The sequence below is a fragment of the Marmota flaviventris genome, chromosome 14, assembly GCF_047511675.1.
Source record: "Marmota flaviventris isolate mMarFla1 chromosome 14, mMarFla1.hap1, whole genome shotgun sequence".
NCBI lineage: Eukaryota > Metazoa > Chordata > Mammalia > Rodentia > Sciuridae > Marmota > Marmota flaviventris.
Genome location: NC_092511.1, coordinates 89,628,133 through 89,652,282, shown reverse-complemented (window position 1 = coordinate 89,652,282; position 24,150 = coordinate 89,628,133). Strand labels below are relative to the sequence as shown.

General features: G+C 47.5%; 1 protein-coding gene across 5 annotated transcripts in view; it reads right to left on the bottom strand.

Moving 5' to 3' along the window:
* The window catches only part of LOC114083077 (uncharacterized), a 32,452-nt gene extending 11,023 nt beyond the window's left edge, over positions 1-21,429 (bottom strand). Inside the window, exons 1-4 of one of the 5 annotated variants that reach the window (XM_071601902.1) lie at positions 21,358-21,429; positions 19,538-19,724; positions 8,534-8,665; positions 941-1,128 (exon numbers count right to left, since the gene is read on the bottom strand). In XM_071601902.1, coding sequence (XP_071458003.1) covers positions 941-1,128; positions 8,534-8,584 — 239 coding nt within the window. In that variant the 5' untranslated portion in view covers positions 8,585-8,665; positions 19,538-19,724; positions 21,358-21,429. Of the gene's footprint in view, positions 1-940; positions 1,500-8,533; positions 8,666-9,107; positions 9,176-19,537; positions 21,128-21,357 lie in introns of those variants that run through there. The other 4 variants (XM_071601901.1, XM_071601900.1, XM_071601903.1 and 1 more) reach the window with 4 other exon arrangements.
* Between the last annotated feature and the right edge of the window lie 2,721 nt (positions 21,430-24,150).

The window sequence follows — 24,150 nt, the reverse complement described above, 5'->3', positions numbered from 1 at the left end:
ACCCCTCCTACTGTTGAAGCCCCGGAGCTTACACTGCATGCAGGAAACAGAATTGGGGAGAACAGTCTTTCCTCAGCCTTCCCAAGTCAAATCACCTTGCAAGTCCCTATTCTGGAAACAGGGGCCCACCCTCTTGACCCCAAGCCCATTCCATGTTGAAGTTGGTCCAGGGTCCACCATGTTCACCGAAGAGGACAACGTGCAGTTATGCCTCATGGAGTCAGGGATGCTGTCACATGTAGGATATGTACTCATGGCACCTGCGGTTTCAGGCTGACCCCCATGAAAAGGGACACAATGGCAGTCATTTGCACCCCATCTTTCACTGAATTATGAAACGTGACTGGAAACGTGTCTTCACACAGTGGGTGCTTTCTCCTTGTTCATCAGTGAATGAGCCCAAATTGCTGATTCCCACATATCTCTCTGGTTGTGGGAGCTGCCATCTCCAAAGCCCCCATGCAGCTATGTCCCAGCTAGGAAGCTCTGGCCCACTATGGAAACTAACATGTCTTTATTAACCCAAAAGTGCTTTGCCCAAGGCCCGAGTTTTGAGACGCCTCTGGCACAGATCTACTTTCTTCACGAAGCCAACATCACACCAGAAAGACCACCTGGCCTCACTGAGTCCACCTGGGAATGAGCTCAGTGCATACCTTTGAGCTGTGGTGCCCAGTGTGTGGGGACTGCTCCACGGACGTCTGTGGATCAGCTGGAGTCAGGATGGTTTCTCTGCCTGAGAGGGGGGAGTTCACTCCCCTTTCAAGGCTGTGGCAGGCACCTCCAGGACTCGTCCCACTCGGGGCTGACATTCCACTATGAGCGTGGTCCTCTATCTCACTAGGTATCACAAACCTTTGGGTCCCTGAGAGGTACATGGCAGCCCCAAGACCCAGGCATGAGGCGGCTACACACTTGGGCTTCGTGGTCTGGTGCTTACCTTGGGAACAAGAGATCCAGCACCTGCTGGGTGGGGATGAAATCCCAGGAGATTAACCCCATGTTGCTGCTGAAATGTAGGTTCCTCCCACACATGTCAGGCAGGAGCTCATTCCTAAGCTGGTCCTGCCTGTAAGGTACAAGGCTCTGTACCCTGAAGGGCTCCTCCGTGTTCTGATCATTTTCACCCTGGGTTGGGACCAAGAATGGTGGGTTCAAAATGGAAATGGTGACAAACAGAAAAATGCCTTGTGCCAATACACTAGAGTCAAAGCACAATGGGACAGTTCCCATCAGTACAAACACACACACACACACACACACACACACGCAGTCAGAATAGGAGTCCTGGGCCATTCATCAGGGATCAGACTAGAGGGCCTGCTGGGCTCCCCTGCCCTGTGCTACTCACTGTTACTCCTGAGCTCCTCTGCGACAATTGCCAGAGGCTCTGGCGTCTAAGATGAAGCCTCACCCAGTGTATCCACAAAAGGGCTAGTGGGCCCCCCTGAGATTCCTGGGAGCCTGAGGCTCGGCATTGTTTGCAACCACAGGAGAACATCCTTCTCACTCCCGTGTCTCCAACCAAATGAGCTCGGATGGCTTGGTCAGTGAAGTGGGTGCCTGGATACCAGGGTTCCATGTTCTGTTTGATCCATTGTCAAGGCGATGATGTCATTTCCTGTGCCCATACCTGAGCCTCTTTTCACATAAGACCACTTTCAAAAGCCCTATGGGCTGCTGATTTCTCCTCCATGCCTACCCATATAAGGTGCGCATGTGTTCACCAACAACTACCCAAATACCCCCACCAGCGTCTGCCCTGCTTGGTGCCAGTAGAGTTCCAGCTTGGAGCCTTCAAAAATGCATTCACAACCAGTCCTTCCCTCTCAGCAGCTTTTGGACCCTGGTCCCATCATTGTGCAACTCATGGTGTGCCCAGTCTTTTCTGGAAAGTAGGGTAGCATCTAATCTCTAGGGTTATTGTGTCTATTGGCCCATAACACCCTCTATTCTCTCTGAAACCAGAGATGGGACTCACAGGTGGCTAAAGCACAAATGTAGAGATGGGACAATCACAAGAAGGGGAGAGACAAAGAATGCACCCCAACTCAATCAGGCCTGTGTCCCACACAGGGACGTGGCCAATGTCCGTCCCATCCTGGCTGCAGTTCCCACTCTGCACCATGGCAAGTTGGAGGCGACTGAGATGCAGAGGCTGCTCCCCTCTGCCTTACAACTTCCCAAGGCTTCTCCTAAGAATTCCAAAGGGCCCAAGTGCATCGAGTGTTGGGGTCTCACAGAGACTCCGAGGTACCACAGCATCCTGCTGCCCAGAACCAGTTCACCCCTCACCTCAAGGGGGCTCAGCCTCTGGATTCATGGGAATTGAAGTGGGTATAGGTGATGGGATATCATCTCCAAGACTGAGTTATGCCAAGTCCATGACCCCTGTCTGCATCCCTGTCTCCAGCACCACTTCCCTCTCTCTCTTTCCTCCTCAGAGCAAACAAATCCATTTAGCAAGTGTGTCCTGTGATAAAGACATGACAGTCACCCATCCTCTCATTACAAAAACACTGAGGCTCAGCCAACATGGATCCTACCAGGAACAACAGGCATGAACTCAGACTCTGATCCTCCCAGCCGAGCCTCAGTGGAGGCTGGACTCCCAGCCTCCTGAGTCAAGGAAACAGAGGTGCCTAGCCGAGCCACCTTGGATGCAGCCGCACACAAACTGAACTTATCAATGCCTCTTGCTCTCAGTTGTGAGTAAGAGGGGAGGTGGTGTCTCACAACCCTGGACATCAAGTGCAGTCTCCAGGCTTTGGGGTGTGCCCTGGCCTCTCTCTATCTGCCCAGGCCCTCCAACCCACACTGGCCTTTTACCCAACCTCCTCCTAGGGCCAAACTCAATCCTGCCTCTCAATTTCTGCTGCCTTCCCCAACACACTGCTCCCCAAAATGAGCGGGGCTGGCTCTCTGTTATCATGCTGGTGCCAGCAGCAATGCCACCCCACTGACATAATTCTGAGTCCCAACCTAGGCACTCCAGCTGTCCTTGCCACACCTGGCCTGTTTGGGCTCTGGCTCTTGCTCTTTTCATTCATGTGCATGTGTTTTGAGGTTTTGTTTCTCCCACTGCAGAACTGCAGCTGGAGCAGGGTAGAGCTCATGAGGGTGACATTCTGAGCCACATCCAATCCCATCAGGACTGTTAACTGGGGTGACTGCTGGAACACGGTGATGAGTGAACACATGGGAGGTGGTTGGGCCCACCTTGCCTCTGAGGGGCTTCCTTTCAGGACAGGAGTGCTAGGGATGGGAGCCCCTGGCGTGGGACGCTTTGGACAAGGCGTGACCATGGGCTCTCCTCCCTGGCAAAAATGGCTCCACTGAGCATGGAGAGCACTGTCATTCCTGGTGGCTAACAACAGCCCTGGACCCCAGTAAGGACCCCACACTCAAGACCTACTCCTGAGTGTGCGTGTCCTCAAGGAAATGAGGTCTCCTGATCCCAGGTGCAAAGGGGTAAGTCCTCTAACTCCAGGGGCCATGAAGGGACTTCTGAGTTTCCCTTGTCCTTCTTTCCCTCTGCTGAACCCACGGTTTCCTCACACTGACCACAGTTAGGACCCTGGCCTCATTCCCCAATGAGGATCATTAGGCTCCATAGAGGACAGTCTCTAAGATGCTCAGTGGACCAACACCCTCTGCACAATGCATAACCCTATTCACTCAAGATGCAAGAGGATTTCTATTCAGGAAAACCAGGAAAGGGAGAGCCTTTCTCAAGGACACAAGGACATTAGTGAGTGAGGGAGTGATTAATGGAGAACTATTTCCACCACCAACTTCCAGGAGCATATATGGCCCTTTGGGCACAGGTCCATACCCTTTTTTTCCAATCAAGTTTTTCAGAGAAGTGAGACTGCCTTCTAGATGGCACCTCCACACTAAGGGGGTCTCCTACTTCTTCCACAGGTACGTAGTGGGCAATGGGCCTCCCACTATGTGCATCCGAGAACACTCTGTGGGCATCTGTAGCCTTTCAAGACCCTGGAAACCATGCGGGCAGCCCAGCACCAGCAGAGCATTTGTGCACATCACAACAATCACCACGGGTGAGAACTCTCCATTCCACTCTGTACTATGCCCTGCCATCTGTACACATCAGTCCAACCCCTCTCCTTCCTGTTTCTTGATTATACTACCATGGTTCCCACACATGGATGCCAGGGTGCTTGTGGCCCACTCCAGCCAGGAAGAAATGACACAGTGGAATGTGTTTGGGAACTTCTGGATGATGGGAAGTCCCACCCTCCAGGTTTTCATCTTCAATGTAATGAGTGCAGAGGGAGCCAGGAGGGCTCTGTCAGGTAGAGAGAGGTGGGAGCTGATGGAGCCTCAACTAAGTGCCCAGGACTCTGGGTTCAGAGCTGGTGTTATGTGGAATTGTTGAGAGACGTGAAGAAAACCCAGCTCACTGTATGCAGAGACAGCAGATGCCCTCACGTGGTCAGGCTGCTGTGCTTCTCAGAGCCCCGAGATGTTCCACGGGTGTGGAGGTGGGGAACCCACGTGCCAGCCCAGGCTGCTCCTGAGCACCTCTACCTGGATTCGAAGCACGTGACTCTGCATCAGGGTCATCACATCAATGTATCCCGGCCCCCCACCCCAAAAGTTCTCTCAGAGACACTGAGGTTCCACTGGCTCTGGACTTGCCCTTTCCTCTGGGATTCTGGGGGCCCATTAATTAGGAGGTCACAACAATTCTCAGCACGCAGGCTGAGCCCACTGAGATCCCAGGAGCATCCAGGCATTGCTTCTATTTATAGTCCAGCATGACCCAGGACACTGTGGACACGTATTGCACTCACCTAAGGAAACCACCAGGCCCAGGGCCTTCGCGCCACTGGCCTGCAGAGACCTGGAGGAGGAGGCAACCTATAGGCTGCGGGGAACCCAAGACCCTAGATCCTGGGATCTGAGCTGGACAGACAGCTCATGTGCACACAGTCACCACTGTCACTGAGAGTGCATTTGAAACACCCACAGAGTTGGCAGAGGACCTGGTATGCCCACGAGTGGGGGCGAACTGCATCCCTTGAAAATGATCGTGTCCAGAGAAAGGCAAATTTTGTAGGATTTCACTTATCTCAGATTCTCAATTATCAGGTTCATAAAAAGATAAAGTACAATGTTCTTTTCCTGGGCCTCAAGGGCACTAGAATTCAGCACTGATGGCAAGAGTATGTCCACGTGAGTTCTGGAGATGCAGGGTGGCGACACCTATACACCAACATGAACATGCTTAATGCCACTCAACTGTGTACTCCAAAATGGTTTAATTACAAAAAGGATGTTTGGTGTCAATTACCACAATGTAAACACTTGGGAGACTGCTGATTGACTCATCTTAGCATAGTTTGTGTTGTGATGGCAGAATACAAGACACTGGGTAATTCATAGCACAGATTTTGTTTCTCAAATTTGGGAGGCTGGAAGACCTAGATGTTTGAAAACCTCTCATTTGCTGATAAATATTACTGCCTATGTCAGGCATGGCGAAGTGAAAAGTGGGACTTTGGATACTCAAAGAACACAATGTGTGGGATTGGTGTCCCTGATCCATACATAGCCTATGCTTTCTATGAAAGCCAGTGAGGGAGCAGGAGTAAGGAAGCTGAACAGATGACCTGAGGGGATACTGGCAGATAGGCCAAACTGGAGAACATGTTCCAGCTAACATTGGTATTTGGGCTCCTGAGCCCAGACTGGTTGTTAAAAAAAGTGCAGACAGGCAGTGTTCATGTACAAACTGTCTACATTTAAAGGTGGGTAATTTAAATGGCATCTAGTTACACATCTGAAAAAATGGTCTGCCAACATATGAATTTCATTTTAACAACAACAACAAAAAAAACAACAGACAATTGTGGGAGGCCATCCTCACACGTGATTTGACTTACCTCCCTGGCTGGGTGAGAGGTGCTCAAACACAGTTGTGTCAGAGCCATTCCCCACCCTTTCCCAGGTCCGAGGGCTTGTCCGTGCAGAGGCGTGCCTGGCCACTGACCTGAAGACCCGATCGTTATCCTTGACCTTGGGATGCTGCCCCCCTTAACCTTCACTGGATGGGATTTTCCCTTGAATTTTTTATTCCCCAATAAAAGCTCACTCCCTGGCGTGCTCTCCCTCTCTCCCTAGTCTCTTGTGTAAACCTCGCCACCACATTAGGTGGCTGGAAGCGGGAGCTAGGAGAAGCCATCTCGGAGCTGTGTGAAAGGTAATGAGAGTCTTGTCTCTCTAACTGAAAACTCACTAGCAATTTCTTATGAACTGAACCTTCTTTCATGAAGCTCGCGCTGGTCGCAAGGCAGAGACAATGAGACATATAAAGATAAAACCTTGTCTTCACTAGGACACCTAGAAATAGGTTTTATTTGGCTCATGCAAATATCTTTCAATAGAACTTCTGATTTCTGAATGAACCCATTCAATTTTATAATGCACAGATCACAAGGTTTTCTTTACAGAATATTCTCTTCTTCTTCTTAAAGCCTCACATAGAAAATGTCTCACATGACATAGGAGGGGAATGACCCAAAGGATGAGAGAATGGCTGGAACCGTTCTCAAATGTGCCCATATAGCCTAAAGTTTGAAGGCATCTAATTGTACTCTAAAACAATTATGAACCTATTTGATCCATTATTAATAAATATCACCCCTTTACCACTTGATCCAAATCATAGAAAATTGGAAACAGATGATCATTGGCTTTGATACCTATACTTCCATTTCATTACCCAGAGACGATCAAATCTATACTTCAAGTGATGCAGATTTATTACAGAATGCTAAGATCCTAAGGATATATTTTGGCTCAGCCCATGGTATTGCTTCATTATTTTATTATTTTGTAAGTAATAAAATGTAACTTCATGTTGGATGATATATTCAAGCCATGAAAATATCATCCAACATCGTGCTTCCCAAAACCTTAGCCCAATTTCTGCGCATGCTCACTTACTGTTTAGGGATTTTACTAATTGTTTAAAGGTTCTAGAAGACCTGTTAGACTCGTAATGGACAAACAATGCCATAAGAAGAAAATAAGGTCAGCCTAGAGCAATGGGCAGCTGCCTGCCCTCGGCTGGGAGGAGCACTGGCCATGGCACGAGGGCTGCTGGGCACCAGAAGCCTCCACAGCCCTGCAGGGAGCCTGGAGCACTGCATAACCATGCTCAGCCCTGGACAGATGCACATGAGTTCCCATCACAGGCTAGAGTGTGACAGTCCCAGGTGCATGCCTGTCATGCCAGCCACCAGGGAGGCTGAGGCAAGAGGAACGTGTGAGGTCAGCCTTGGCAATTAGACCTTGTGACCAAGGGGGAAAAAATTACAAGGGTCTCTGAGGGTGTAGCTCAGGTAGGTCACTTGCCTAACAGGCTCAAGGCCCTGGGTTCAATCCCCAGAACCAACATACACACAAAAAGTGAACTTGGAATATCGTTTAAAATGATGGGTCAGGTACACAGAAGGACTTCAATATGACCTCCCAGAGGAGCTCAACTTGAGATCAAAAGGCAACAAAAGACCACCCAGACTATTGACTCCGTGTCTGAAACCCTCTGTGTGCATGGGAAGCACTGCTGGCAAGTCACCAGAGGGCCAGAGCACTTGTGCCCCCTGCAGGGGTGTCTCTTGGCTAACACTGAAGACTGTTCCCCTCTGGGGCAGCTGAGAGCAAGCTGGGCCTTGGAGCAAGGACTAGTGCTTTAGATATAGACTATGCAGGCAAGGGACAATGTCTTTAATAAAACTAAAATTAAAAAGTCACATCGAAAAAAATTTAAAAAAGAAGAAGAAAATAAGGTCAAGTAGAGGAACGGGTAGAGGCATCCAGAGGAAGCCCATTTTCACAGGAGAAAATCCCCCAGTGAAAAGCATCAGAATAGATACCAAGAAAAATACCAACAAAAACAGTGTGCTCCCACTATGTATCTACTCCACATGCAAAAGTTAGAAAGCTAGATAATACAATCCTGGCCACAGGTAGAGCTATTCAGAAGAGCCACCTGGCAGTGCTTAGTCAAAGAAGGAAACATGCACACTTTGACCTAGAAATTCCACCTGTGTGTACATTACCCACGTAGTGCCTAAGCAGTTTCACAAGGGGACATGCACAGGGAAATTTATCCTCAGGTTCCTTATAGAGTTGTCTGTGCTTACAGGAGGTTGAGGGCTGTCAGGGTGCCCACAGCTGGGAAAGTCAAAAGCTAAAAAGGTAATGGATGCCAACCTGCATATATTAATAGAAATCAATGAAAAACAATAGATTGACATGACAGTAAAATCCCTGAATTCAAGTTCTTGCTAGCCTACCTACCAACAATCATGCTTGGTCAAGACACAGACATACTTCAAGGCAAAAAAAGGGAGAACATATAATGTCATTATTAGTTTTCTTAAATGCAAAAAAGGAAATGGTAATATTTACCCAGCCATGACCTGTTATGCATAATATGTGAGATTATTGTGGACATGTTGGTAAATGATTATCTACTCAGACATGTTCTGTGACTCACCAAATGCAAAGGTCCATGAAGAATTACCGTCTCCATACATGAATTCATCATCAAAAGACTTGAGTCAACAGGGGATTCACAAAATGGCTTCTTGGCCAACTTGATGAGTGCGTCCTCGGACAATGCTTCCACCTGAAAGATGTCACCAACTTGTTCTCATTCACATTTCTACAGTGCCACAAAAAAGAAACAAAGTCTGATACTCTATCGAGTGAATCCTCAAGTGGACCAAACACCATACTTCCTTCCATATTTTAAAATTAACAAATGCAACTTCAACTCAATAACTTGTATTAGGCAACATGCAACCGTAACCTCTTACATGTACTCTTTTACAGACTCACATGTCCTAGGTGATGATCTACCTGTCCATTGAGCAGAAAGAACACGTGCTACTTCACATTCCTTACAGGCGACCAACCCATTCTGTGCCAAGCTGAATACAAATCCCTGGTCATAGGAGAATGGAAGCATATCTCCCACAACAACATGCATCAGGAAACATTGGGGTTTTCAAGAAAAAAATCCGGTGGCACCCTTTTGAAAATCACTGAACCCCTGAAAAGGCGCCTACCATTCTCCTTGCTGTGGGGGTCGGCGTATTTGAGTCGATTTTTAAACACCTTTTCACAGTTGAGAACATCACTGCACACACACAAAATAACAACAATAATAATTATTATTTTAATATTATTATTATTATTAAAAAATCACTGCAGAAGGGCGTGGAGTAGGGAAGCAGCTCATGACAGGACACCTGGGAAGCTGAGAGAGTGCTCCCCTCACCAGGACAGAGTAGCAACCCCAGGGGCCATCCCTAGAGACCCACCACCTCCAGCCACACCCTACTGCCTACAGTTACCACCCAGTTAGTCCCCACCAGGGGTTCGATGCACTAAGTAGGTTAAGGCTCTCCTAACTTGCACTGTATCACACCGGAACTTTTGAGGGACAATAACAAACCATCACATCTGTGAGCTGCAAACATCTGTACCCTCACCCTTTCTCATAGGACCTTTTCCCCAGCCGTCAGCCCTCAGGCCTTCTGTAGTTTCATGGATTGGAAATCTCACTTTTAAATGGTGCATCCAACTGAACACACTGCTCTACAGGGAGTCAGGTATTTCTGGTCCTATATACACTGGACAGAGAGATGTTGAGGTCCTACTAGGTGTCAGGTACTGTTCAATATTCCGGGATACAGCACAGACCTGGCCTTGGCCTCCCAGAGTCTGTCATTTAGCTACTTGTTTATGTGTAGCCTGAGAATAAGGAAGCTTTGAGTGGGGAAGGTAGGGGTGTGTGTGTGTGTGTGTGTGTGTGTGTGTGTGTGTGTGTGTGAAGATTGTCACCATTCACAGATTACATTTAACTAATTAGTGTTGGGAGCATCAAAGGCAAATGAAACAAAATCTCTTCCCCAGGGCAAAAGAGGGGAGATAGGGTGCACACTCAAATTTTAGTAATTTTATAGGTTACTTCCGATACACTGTTATAATTTTCCTCGGGTCTCTATGGTTCTACCCCTCATAAAAGAAGTCTGTATTTGTTGTAGAGGGATTTTTAAATAATATATTATGGAAAACATCAAAACATAATGCCTTGCTTAAGAAAACAGCAGGCATACTTAATGACTATTATGAAACATTGGGGATTTTTAAGGTCAGCATCCTGTTTTATACACAGCCTACTGCTAAGAATTATGCTTCACACCTGGTGTGGTGGTGCAAAAAATATGTGGTTGGCCATTATTTTTCACATCCAATGGACTGTCTGTTTACTGTATTGATGTTATCTTTTTATGAACAAAACTTCAGTTTTCATGAAGTCCAATATATCTATTTTTTTTTCTAGTTGCCTGTGCTTCTTATAAAAAAAATTACTGTCAACTCCAGTGTCCAGAATCTGTTGCCCTATGTTTTCTTTTGTAGGTGTGTATTAGGTAAGAGTTCAACTTCATTCTTTTGCATGTGTATGTCCAGTTTTCCCCAATATGATTTGCTGAAAAGACTGTTCTTTTCCTCACTGAAAGGTCTTGTGTCCCTTATCCAGAGTCATTTGATCAAATACACAAGGGCTTACTTCTGGGCATTCTATTCTGTCCCATTGATCTCTGTTTGGCATTCTGTCAACACCACACTGTTTTGATTGTGGTAGCTCTGTAGTAGGTTTTTGAAATCAGGGAGTTTGAGTCCTTCTAATTGTTTCTCGTTTTCATAATTGGATTGGCTACTTGGATTCCCTTGATATTCCATAAGAATTTTAGGATGGGTTTTTTTTTTTCTGCAAAAATTGTCATTGGGTGCTGGGGTTGTAGCTCAGTGGTAGAGTGATTACCTAGCATGTGTGAGGCACTGGGTTGTTTTTTTGGGTTTTTTTCCTCAGCATCACATATAAATAAATAAATGTCCATTGACAACTTAAAAAATATTTTTAAAAATTGTCATTGGTGGGCTGGGGTTGTGGCTCAGTGGTAGAACACTTGCCTAGCATGTGTGAGGCACTGGGTTCAGCACCACATATAAATAAATGAATAAAATAAAGTTCCATCAACATCTAAAAAATTTTTTTAAACTGTCATTGGTATATTTTTAGGGATCGCATTGTAGATTTGGGGTGGTATTGACATCATAATATTAAGTCTTCCAATTCATGAAAATGGGATGCTTCCACAAATTTATATCTTCTTTAATTTCTTTCAACAATGCTTTATCATTATCATTACACTATCATCTTCCACTTCCTTGGTTAATTTGAAAGTGCTATTTTATTCTTTGTTGATGTTATTGCAAATGGTATTATTTTTATAGTTTTCTTTTCAGATTAATTATTAGTACATAGAAATGCAGTGAATTTATTATGGTTTGGATACGTGGCATCCCCCAAAAGCTCACATGTGAGATAATGTAGGGGTAAGGTGATTAGATTATGAGAGTTGTAACCTAATCAGTGGATTAATACACTGAAGTGGATTAACTGGGTGGTAACTGAAGGCAGGTGTGGTGTGGCTGGAGGAAGTAGGACTTGGGGTCATGACTTTCAGCTTTATGTTTTGTCCCTGGTTATCGTAGTTCTCTTTGCTTATTGTTGGCCATGCCTCAGCTGCTCTCCACCTCCACACCCTTCTGCCATGATGTTCTGCCTCGCCCCCAACCCAGAGCTATGCAGTCGGCCAACCTGGACTGAACCTCTGAAATCCTCAGCCAAAATAAACTTTTCCTCCTCTAAATCGGTCTTGTCAGGTATTTTGGTCACAGTAAGGAAAAGCTAACTAAAACAATTTTGGTGTGTTCACTTGGAATCCTACGACTTTGCCAACTTCCTTTATTAGTTCTCATAAAACCAACCATGTGTTTGTGTGTAGTCTTTAGAGTTTTAGATGACATGTGATCCTATCATCTTAAAAACCATTTGATTTGTTCTATCCAATTTATGTGCTTTTGGTTTTTTAAATTTTTTTTTAGTTCTTGATAGACCTTTATTTGATTTATTTATTTTTATATGGTACTGAGAATCCAACACAGTGCCTCACGCATGCCAGGCAAGTGCGCTACTGCTGAGCCCCAGCCCCAGCACCGTGCCTTTGACTTTTCCCCTTGCCTAATGACTCCATCAGGGACTCCCAGGGCTCTGGGGATAACAAGTGGCCATCCTCATCCTACTCCTCATCTCAGAGGAAAAGCTGTCTGTCTTCAGGGGTGGCTCACACCAAGGCCTCTCCCCTTGGCTCATCAATGGCCGCCTTCCTGCCACCTGTTCACAGGGTCACACACTCTGCTCACACACTCCTGGTGTCTCTTATGTGACCAAATTCCTTCTTCTTATAAAGACTCTAGGCATCGTGGACGAGGGTGGCTCCCCAGTGACCCCACTTTGATGTAGAAGCTTTATGTCCAGATAGCTCCCATTCTGAGGCTCTGGGCTCAGGACTTCAACCTGTGAATCTGGGAGAACAGAACTCAGCCCGTGAGAGCAGATGCAGGAAAGGGGTGGGGTGAGGGCTTGCCCAAAGTTCCAAGGGGAAACATTATGGCAGAAACCAGATTTTCTCCTGGAAAAAAATCCAACCACCACAAACTCAAGTCAAATTCCTCTTCTCCCATCACCCCCTGGCCCAGACTCTCCCCAGAGGTGGCTCTGGTCATCTGTTTGTTAGGGAGTCACCCGTGGTCCCCTATCTCTCAGAAAAGAGGATCACCTCAGCTACTGTCCCTAAAGCCAAGTGATGGCTGCGGTTTCCACACTGTGTGGATCTGGAGAGACACACAGTGCCGCTGGACCAGCCTATGTTCAGGGCTGTGTCTGTGTCCCACAAGCTGAAACATGTGGTCCAGGGTCTTCTTTCCACCCACAGGTCCTAAGAACTTGCAGTCAGCACGTGCCTCCTTATTCACTGTGGCCACAGACTTCCTGCCAATGGCCATTTCATTGTACATGTCTTATAATTTAACACAACATTGAAACAAATTTCCTTCTGGGAGCTTCCCAGGGCACGTACCAAGACCTAAATTTCTGAGTTGTAGGCAGCATAGCATTCGAGCATTTTTTAAGTTTCCTGGATAATGTTAAATGTGCCTCCAAAGTGTATGAAAAAAGCTTATCTTCCTATCCCCTTCCCAGCACATATTATCAACATCCTTAGTTTTTGTAAAATAAATAAATAAAATACATCATTTGAGCCTGAGTTCATCTGCTTGCCAGCTGTGTTCCAGTGACCTCCTCCCGTGCATAGTCCTCATCTGTGTTTCTCCTTGTGCCTCCTGTTCTACTGGGTTGCCATTTCCTCCCAATCGATTTCTGTGTTTTGACAATGTTTGGGGCATATTTCATTGGAGAGTAGTTTCTAATGTGGATGGTCAAATGAAGCATCTTGACAGCTTTGGGTTTTGAGGATTAAAGCCAACCCTCCCCATTTCTAGGCCACAGCCTCTTCACCTAGATTTCTACCAGTATTCCAGTAAATATTTCATGTGTATTTGATTTGGTTGGTCTCTGTGTCTGGGTTCAAGCCTTAGGTCCTGCACTTGCTAGCAGGGACATTGTGCTTTCTGGTTTGTTGTGCTGGCTTCTTGGGGACACTGTGAGGATCAGGTAGGCAAGGCAGGTAGAGTGGCTGGCCCAGAATATGGCCCAGAGGGAGCGTCTGATCGACATTATTTGTAAAGTGACAGCTGTCAATTATCACACCCAGCATGAATCATCATTATTAAAATATTGGTCACAATCATTTTTTCTACTTCTATGGTGAAACTGTATTATATTCCCCATGAGTGAGGTCACAGGCCATGTGTCTTTGTGTGCCTGCTTCTGTCACTTAGCCTGGAGGCCCCTGGCATAGTTTGCGCTTCAGGACTGGAAGCTCTTTTACGATACAGTTTTGAACTGGCCATTGGTCGCCTGATGGTACTCCATGGGGTCATCTGAGCCTGGCTTGCATCTGGATCCTGTTGCTCCTGCAACCAACATCCTGTTTTGCTAGAAACTCCATCGACAGAGGCTTGGAACTCCTGCTCTCTTGTTCATGCTCTGAAGTTCTGCCATTTCTTCTCAGATGGCTCCATCTCCAAACCTTTCAACTCCCTCCCCTGCTCCAGGGCTTTGAAGCGGTTTCTTTGGAAGCTTCTGCACAGGGCTAAGGACAAGCCATTCCTCACCTGCTCCTTCAACAGGAGGAAGGGAGGGACCAGAGGGTCCACAGGGAGCAACCTTCTTCTCTGTTCCAGGCAGCCACTTCCAGGCTGGGGCTGCAGCCTGGGGCTGTCAGGACGGCTCTGGCTAGGGGGGAAGCCCTACCCAAGCCTGGGTCACAGCCTCCCGTGCCCCAGGGCAGCTGGTGAGCCCTGGTGGAGGGTGGAGGGGAAGGCTTGCCCCCCAGGAGTCGGGTCTGGACAGCATTCAGGGGGGAAGAGACCACTGGTCACCAAGGGGATGTGAAGCAGGGGTGACCCAGGGCAGCCATGAGATCTCCTCTAAAGGCCACTGTGGTCCCAGCAGTACAAAGGGACTGAGTGACATTATTACTCTTCCCTGTTTTAAGGACAGAGGTGTGGAAGGGATTCCTGAGAGTCACAGAAAACATGGCTCACAGGTTTCAGTTTGCCATCAAGGAGTGACCTTAGCCGCACTGGTGGCAATTCCCCGGACCCTTGATGAGTCCCCAGGCATCTTCCCAAGTGAGTCCTCCCAGGCCCAGTCTCAGGGGACAGACAGCTGCTCTGACTGCTCTCCCTGGACCTGAGGATGACATGGGGTTTTGAAATTCTTTTTGTTGCCGCACTGGGCATTGAACCCAGGGCCTTGCACGTGCTAGGCAAGTGCTCTACCACTGAGCTCACCCAGCCCTTAGGGTGACAAGTTTTGAGAGCATGTGCTAACTGAGTCTTGGTGGGGTGAATCCCCATAGTCCTACAGTCAGCACGTTTCTCTACCAGCTGCGTTTGCAGGGTTAAGATCTTAGCCTGAGTTTTCCCTTATTTCTGTACTATTCTCTCTCTCTCTCTCTCTCTCTCTCTCTCTCTCTATATATATATATATATATATATATATATATATATATTTTTTTTTTTTTTTTTTTTTTTTTTTTTTGGTACCAGGGGTTGAACCAAGGGGTGCTTTATCACTGAGCCACATCCCCAGCCCTTTTTAAAATACTTCATTAGAGACAGAGTCTCACTGAGTTGCTCAGAGCCTCACTAAATTGCTAAGGTTGGCTTCAAACATGCCATCCTCCAGCCTCAGCCTCCAGAGTTGCTGGGATTACAGGCATGCACCACTGCTCCCCAGCTCTGCACTATTCTTAATCAGAGAACCTGTGGGGCTGTGTTTACTAGGTATGAATTGAGTCGCTCTCCAGAGAAAAGAAAAAGTGACACAGCCCTGCTGTGTGAGCAAATCAGGGAAGTCCGCCAGGGCAAGGGACAGCTTTCTCTCCAAGGAAACCCCACTGTCAAAAATGAGCCTCTTGGCCAACGCAGTGGTACACTCCTGTAATCCCTGCACCTCGGGAGGCAGAGGCAAGAGGATCAAAAGTTCAAAACCAGCCTCAGCAATGGCAAGGCACTAAGCAACTGAGTGAGACTCTGACTCTAAATAAAATACAAAATTGGGCTGCGGATGTGGCTCAGTGGTCAAGCACCCATGAGATCAAACACTGGTACCTCCCCCCCCCACCCCAGCAAAAAAAAAGCCTCTGCTAAGGACTTCCATGTTGGTTGGGGCAGCTGCCTGCAGTGGGTGTCCTGCAGATGGCAGTCAATCTTCCCAGGTCTGGGGTGTGGGAAGGGATTGGCCCAGTGACCAGGGGTTAGCCCCCAGTTAATGATCACTTGGCATTGTGGTTTGGATGTCAAATGTCCCCATTGCCCATGTGCTAAAGGCTTGGTCACCAGCCTGTGGCCCTTGGGACATAATGGAACCTTTAGGAGGTGGGGCCTAATGGAGGGAATGAGGTCATTAGGGGTGTGCCCTTGAGGGGATATTGGGACCCAGCCCAGTCCTACCCCCACCCCCACCCCACTTCCCAGAGGTGAGTAGCCTCCTCTGTCACATGCTCCAGCTGCCAGAATGTCCTTCTGTGCTGCCACAGGCCCAAAGCAACAGGGCTAAGGTCCCATGGACTGAGACCTATGCAGCCATGAGCCAAAAGAAACCCTGTTTCCTTTTAAGGGGATTCCTTCAGATGCTTTGTCACAGCAACAGAAAGCAGACAGCACCCTTGGTCTGTGCCCTTGCTTTATAGATGGGGATGCTGAGGGCCCACAGGAAGCCGAGCAGCCCCAGGTCACATGGTCCTGTAGAAACAACTATTATCCATTCATTCACTGACTACATGGCAGGAGCTGGACTCCAGATCTCAGTGTTTGAAAAAGTTGTGTTTCCTTCCTGTCCCTTAATCCCTCGCTCTCTCTTTGTGTATGTATCCAAGAAGGACCTTCAGGAGATTGCAATGCCACCCAGTCATCCTAGCCAACTTTGTACTTGAACATGAAGTTCATGGGATTTTTCTGCTTCACATTGAGTTGGTCACTAGTCATCAGAGAGCTCTGTGCCTTCACCTACAGAGTGCCACCCCCTTCCTTGCTGCAAGGGCTCTTCCTGCCAGGTCACCTGCTGGCTGGAGGGCACTGCCCAGTGCCCTAGATCTCTCCTGAATGTTCCATGACTAACCCACTGCAGGCCAGGCAGCACATCCACAGAGCAAACAGCGAGAGGGTCTGGTGCACCCTTCAGAAAGCACCCCCGTCCAGGTACTGTTATATAGATGCCCACAGAACATTCCCCAAACCTGCAGCAGCTTGGACTGCATCCAAATGCAACCACAGTCTGAGCACAGTGGCACCCACCTGTGATAGAGTGACTCAGGAGGCTGAGGCAGGAGGATTGTGGGTTTGAGGCCAGGCTCAGCAACTTAGTGAGGCACTGTCTCAAGATAAAGAATTAAAAGGCTGAGGATGTAGCTCAGTGGCAGAGCCCCTGGTCCAATCCCCAGTACCAAGAGGAGGTGGAGATAACAGCGATGGGAACTTCTGAGTTGAGTCAACGGTAACTCCAAGTCCAATGAGACTGAATGCACAGGGGAAGCTTTAACCCGGAAAAGAAAAGGAGGCAGGGAGCTTCAGCTCCAGGTGAAGGACCAGGAATTGAACCTGGGTGCCTTACCACTGAGCACACCCCAACCCTTTTTATTTCTTGTTTTGAGACAGGGTCTTGCTAGGTGGCTGAGGGTCTCACTAAATCACCAAGGTTGACTTCAAATGTGATCTTCCTGCCTCAGCCTCCTGAGAATCTCTGGGATCACAGGCATGCACCACCACGCCCAGCAGGAAAGGAACTTTTATCAGTGTAGCCACACGGGGAAGGCAGGGGGACTCACATCTTAGCCTGTCTTCAGGGGGTGACAATGACTTGGAGCTTTTATAGAAAGGGGAATGAGGGCAAGGGCTTGGGCTTTGCACAGCTGCCAAAGCAGGTGGTCCTGACCAGGTGAGGTCTGTCCATCATCTCAGGATTGGCCAGGTGGGGCCTTGTCAGGAGAGCTGTGTCACCTGCTTTGGCTCTCACAAGATGCGCATCAGATCAGACCTTGCTCCTGGGACATGAAACACACTGCATGGGGGCAGGGGGGTCTCAATTCTGAATTAAGAGCAACTTCCTTCTGCTGCAACCCCCACGCCCACCTCAGGAGCCAGGAAAGCTAAGATGGGTCCCGCCCTTCCTCAGGCCTGGGCAGCAGGCCATCTGCTAGGCATTTTCTGTGTTTTGTCCCGTTTTTGCTTCTTCTTCAGGCCAAGGAAATTCACGTATGTAGATCACTTGGGTTTTGTTTCTATAAACTGTAACCACTTCTGTGGGACAGGGGCTACCTCCAAGCCTTCTAGCTGCTTCTCCCCAGTTTGATCAAACAGATAAAGTTCATTTTTTTCCTTTTTTCCTTTCCTTTCCTTCCTTCCTTCCTCCCTTCCTTCCTTCCTTTTTCTTTCTTTCTTTCTTTTTTTTTGCCTGTTCCTTTTGCTGGTGGGCACTGATGCAGCCAGCAGGGTCCAGGCAGGGTCCCTGGGCTGGGCTCCCAGTAACAAATCCAAGGTGACTCAGGCAAAGGGGATGGATGGGCAATATATTGAGGCAGAGATGCTGCCCTTCTAATTCTGCCTTTAGCCATCCATTGGATGTCTGCGGGTAGAGGTGGAGGGCTGGAGTCCTCCTTACAAACTCCCCACGACTCAAGTCAACAAACACTGAAAGCCCTGTCGCCCTCAGGGCCAGGGCCCCAGACAGTTCCTCGGTAGCCCCTAAGAACTGCGAAGGGAGAAGTCACTTGGGGCCCGACTCCAGGAGGATCATCAAGGGGCGGGACAGGGGGACTTCAGGTAAAAATCCGTAGCCAGCTCGCCCAAGGACACCAGCACGCCTGGCCCCGCCACCTTCCTGGACAGAAAGGTTTCCTCCAGCATCCTCACTGGGTGTCCCTGCAGCAGGGCCTCAAGATTGCCCTGGAAAGGGGTCTGGCTGATGGGATCTACCGATTCCCCTGATGCATGCTGCTCAGCCCCAGTATCCCCTTCCCTGGGCTCGGCAGAGTCCCCCGCACCTGCAATGTGCCCCGGATGTTCCTGGCCTGCAGCCCTGGCTCTGAACCAGCCTCCTGGGACACTGTGGGTGAGCAGTGGAGGCCTGCGTGGAGCTCCCTCCTCCCAGTGCGCACCTCCTACTCATCCCTTGGCACGTCCCCAACCCTCTTTGCTCCCCGGGACCCCTCGACCTTCTTTCCAAAGGCTTTGGAACCCCAGGCAGGGCTTCTCCCCTCTATCCCCAAAGGATTGATGCATGAGGGAAGGGACCTGCATCTGGGGGCAGAGAGACCTCGCTTTGGCATCATGTTGCCTATGTGGTACTTACACCCCTGAAGATCCCGCACAGCATTTGAAGCAGGATTGATTTAGCCACGCAGCAGGTAAGCACTGCTAAGCTCAAAACATTTCAAGGACAGGAAAGAGATTTCTTCTGAAATCAATTTCTACATCATAGTCTTCAGTAAAGGAAGAGACCACTTGGGGGCTTCTCTGCTCCCTGGTGGTTGTAGCTAATTTCAAAAAACAGTTTCAATGAAGGGCAGCAACCTGCACATTTCAAGGACTCTCTGGTGAGTTCCAATACTATGCATCAGCTGTGAGGGCACCACAATCAATATAACCAACATGTCTATCACCCCAAAAGTTTCCTCCTGCCTCTTTGCAATCCCTTCATACCTCCACCATCCCCTCATGTCTCTGAGCATCCTCTGATCTGCTTTTTGTTACTATATACTTTCTAGAAGTTTCAGTAAATGGAATCATACAGCATGTTGTATTTTTTTTTTTTTTTAAATCTGGCTTCTTTCAACATAATCATTTTGAGCATCATCGATGTGCCAATAGCTCAGCCTTTCCTATTTTTGAGAGATCAACTGTATGGCCCTACCCCCACTCTGTCTCCTAAGGTGGGCCTGGGGAGTCTGCATCCACTCACCTGCTGATAGACATCTGCACTGTTTCCAGTTCTTGTCTATAAACAAAGCTGCTATGAAAATGTGTAACTGGTCTTGGCAAAGGCAGGCTGTGATTGATGGGTTTCTGGAGGCTCAGAAGGCAAGTTGAATATCAAAAACTCCAGGGAGGGAACCCAGTGGGCAGAGCTTGTTCTGCAGAGTGAAGTCCTGAGTTTAACCCCCAGCACCAAAAAAGAAAAGAAAAGAAAAAGAACTCAGGACCACCGCCAAATCACAGGGGCCCTCCACCTTTGTGGGTTTTACCTGCAGGAGTTCAATGTTCCCACTGAGACTGTCTCCAGGTTCCTCCTGTTTCTGGACCTTTCTGACATACGCCAGAGCATTCTGTTCCTAACAAGGCTGCCCTCTAGAGAAACTGCTTTATCAGAGTCTGAACAACTGGGATTCACCAGAGCCTGTGTCACCTGGGGGAAGGCAGGCACCCAGATCCAGCACCCTGAGTCCTGCTGTTCCACCTAAGAGGGCAACAGCGAGAAGCACTGGGGACATTCCCAGCCCAGGATGCAGGCTCACGGGACCCGCTGGAGGGGCCTCAGAAAACTTGCCTCCCACTCCTGGACACTCCCCAAGGCCTATTTCCAGGAGCTCCCTTCCCCAGTGCTCAAGTTACAAGGCAGACTAAAAGGCAAAGGCTGAGCAGAGACAAGCAAGCATGGACACCAGACTCCCACCAGGAGGGATGCTGGGACCCTCAGACCAGGAATCCCCCAAACAACCATGACTAACCTGCCAAGGGCTCTCATGGAAAGACAGAGAACAGGCAGCAGCAGAAGGGACAAGTCAGCAAGAGATGGAAACACAAAATGCTGGGACACAAATGAGGAACAGCTTTGATGAGCTCATTAACATACTGGACTCCACTGAGCAAAGAATGTCTGAGCTTCCAAAACAGGAAAGCAAAGCAAGATAGGGAGACAGTGAGGGAGAGGGAGAGGGAGATGAGGGAGAGGGAGATGAGGGAGACAGGGAGAGGGAGAGGGAGAGGGAGAGAGGGAGAGAAGGAGGGGGCAACAAGGGAGAGGGAGATAGGGAGAGGGAAAGGGAGACATGGAGAGGAGTGGGGGAGGAGAAGGGAGAGGGAGAGGGGGAGAAGGGGAGATGGAGCGGGAAAGGAGGAGAGGGAGAGGGAGAGAGAGAGAGGGAGAGGGGGAGGGAGACAGGTAGAGAAAGAACCAACATCTAAGAACTGTGGGAAGATAAGAGGTGTCATGTAGACAAGATGGGAATCCAAGGAAGAGAAGAGGAGAACCTCCCAAACTAGTACCAAATCAAAGTGGCTCAGAGAACTTCACGCAGAAGGAACAACAAAAGAACTCCACCTGGCCTCGGCCTCCAGGAATCCAAACTGCAGCACCAAGAGAAAGCCAAGCCAACACCAAAACAGAACTACCACCAAACACACACACCTTAAAGGGGCCAGAGGAAGAAGCCTGACTCTGGGAACGAGACACATTATATTCAACTGCTCAGAAACTATTCAAGGAAGAGCGCGGAGCAAAACACTTAGAAGTGTTGAGGTGAAAGCCCCCCAACCTACAGCCATGTCCTGAAAACTCAGCCTTCAAAGTGAAGAGAAATAGAAACTCTCAGACACACCATGGAGGGACTGTGTCACCAGGAAGCTGCCTGGCAAGAAATGCTAAAAGAAGTCCTTTAAAGACAAGGACGATGATCCCGGCCGGAAAGAGACTTACATAAAAAAGAAAAACAACTTAATTTTTCTTGGATGTTTGTTCAAAACAAAATTAACAAGTGTCCCCGATGAGAATTGTATACGTACATGTGAGATGACAGCATGATGCGGTGGCAGGAGCACCAGGAAAGCTTTGTTGCTGTGAGGTACTGACACCAGTCTCGACCCGGCAGTGTCATCTGAAAGTGGACCTGGGTTAGTTGTAAATGTACATTGCAACCACTAAAGAAAGAAGTATAACAGGTGTGCTGAGAAATGAGAGTAGATGGAATCAAAAGGCAGGAAAGAAGTGACAGACAAAAAAAGGGCACAAAGAACCAGGGCGATTACAGAGATTGGTACCAAGCACAGCAGATATTAATTCAACTGGATCAATCATCACATTATACATCAAGGACCTAAATGTACCAATTAACAGGTTATCAGTGGGTTCAGAAAACAAGATCCAACCGTTTGGTGTCTAGAAGTCCACTTGAAATATACAGTAGTGCCCCCCACCCAGGGATACATCCCGAGACCCCCAGTGGATGCCTGAGCTGCAGATGGCACTGAACCCTATATACCCTGGGTTTTTCCCCTATGTCTTCATACTTACAGTTAATTTATGAATTAAGAGAATGACAATGATTACTAATAGTTAAATAGAATAACCATAATATACTACAATAAATATGCCACCATCACTCCTCTTATGCTTTGGGACTATTAAGTAAAATCAAGGGTATGTGAATGTAAGCACTGAGGTACTGCAACAGTCCCATCTGATAACCAAGATGGCTACCAAGAGTGAATAATGGGCAGGTAGTATATACATTGTTGATACTCTGGACAAAGGGTATTCATACCTCAGGAGGGACAGCACAAGACTTCACAGCATTATACAGAATGATATATAATTTTAAGCTTAGGAAATTTTTTATTTCTGGAATTTTCCACTTGATATTTTTGGACTGCATTTGACCATAAGTAAATGAAACTGTGGAAAGCTAAACCATGGTTAAGAGGGGACTGCCGGAGATTAAAAGTAAAGTATTGAAGAGAGAAATGCCATGCTAACTCTAGTGAAAAGAAAGCCGTAGTCACTGTATCAATGTCAGACTATATTAACTAAGTGTAAGGAAAACTGCCAATTACAAAGAAGGGTATTACAGCACTGTAATATCATGAACACAGAGTGTGCAGGGAAACTAATGTTTGGAGATTTGTTACTGTTGCTGACTGAAGTGTAGATAACACACATTATGACTTGTGGTCCATCAGATCAGTGTAGAGTTAATGGTCACCCAAACTCCCTGCACAGGCTCAGGTCTGGTCACATATTCTGCCTGGATAGACATTTCAGTCTCTTTTATATATAAAAGACACACACACATGTATGTCATGTCATACATACATGTAAAATAGGCTGCAAGGACACACACAAAATAAACAAGCATTACATTCCTCAGATAATTTTATTAGCTTTATATACATACACTTTTTTTGCATTTTGCTTTTTTTTATATATACTGGGGATTGAACCCAGGGGTGCTTAACCGCTGAGCCACATCTCCAGACTTTTTGGTAGTTGCAGATGGACAGCATGCCTTTATTTTATTTGTTTATTTTTATGTGGTGCTGAGGATTGAACCTACTGCCTCACATGTGCAAGGCAAGCACTCTGCCACTGAGCCCTAGCCCGTACATTTTGCTTTTTTGTACTAAATTTCTATATTACGTAGTAACTTGTAAAAACACAATGTTTTTCATTTGATACAAAATGTCTCTAAAGACTTGTTATGTTTGGACTTTAATCAAAGCAATATGTATGACCAACAAATCAAGAGCATCTTATGTCTGCCCAGCCCTTTCTGAGACAGGGTCCTGCTAAGTTGCTGAGCTGGCCTTGAACTTGCGAACTTCCTGCACAGCCTCCAGAGCAGCTAGGATTACAGGTGTGTGCCACTGCACCCAGCACAAAGAGCTATTTTTAAGATTGCACCTCATTCTCTTTGTTGGCTTAATAGCTACAGCTTTGTGTCACTCTAGTGACTCCTTTACAATAGGGTTTTAGTGCACATCTTTACCTTAACCAGTGCACCTTCAAATGATCCTGTTACTTCACGTGCAAGAATCATGTGACCCACTTATTTCCACATCTCCTACCTGGTCTCTGTGTTGTTATAAACATTGCACATCTACATGTGTTAAAAAAATGTTGGCATTATTTTTGCTTTAACCACTCTTAATTATGGTAAAACCATGGGGAAACAGGTACATGCAATCCTTCTAGCATGCAGGTGCACCTGCCTCGTTACCACCTCAAGTTCTTCTTTCCTTTGTGCAAATCAAGGTTTCTACCTGTAACCATCTTTCTTCTGCTTGAAGAATTTCCCTTACTGACTCCTATGGTAGAGGTCTGCTGATTCTTTCCGATTTTATGATTTCTGGGAAATCCTTCATTTTGCCTTTGTTTTTGAATAATGTCACCAGTCGAAGAATTGTAGGGTGGCTGGTGCGGTGGTGCATGCCTGTAATCCCAGCAGCTCGGGAGGCTGAGGCAGGAGGATCCCAAGTTCAAGGACAGCCTCAGCAGTTTAGCAAGGCCCTAGGCAACTCAGCAAGACCCTCTGAATAAAAAATAAAAGGGGCTAGGGATGTGGCTCAGTGATTAAGCACCCCTGGGTTCAATCCCTGATACCAACAAAGAAAAGAGAAAAAAAAGAATTGAGGGTGGCATTGTTTTCTTTCAGTATCTTTATATATATATATATATTTATTTTAGTTCTCGTCGGACACAACATCTTTGTTTGTATGTGGTGCTGAGGATCGAACCCGGGCCGCACGCGTGCCAGGCGAGCGCGCTACCGCTTGAGCCACATCCCAGCCCCTTCTTTCAGT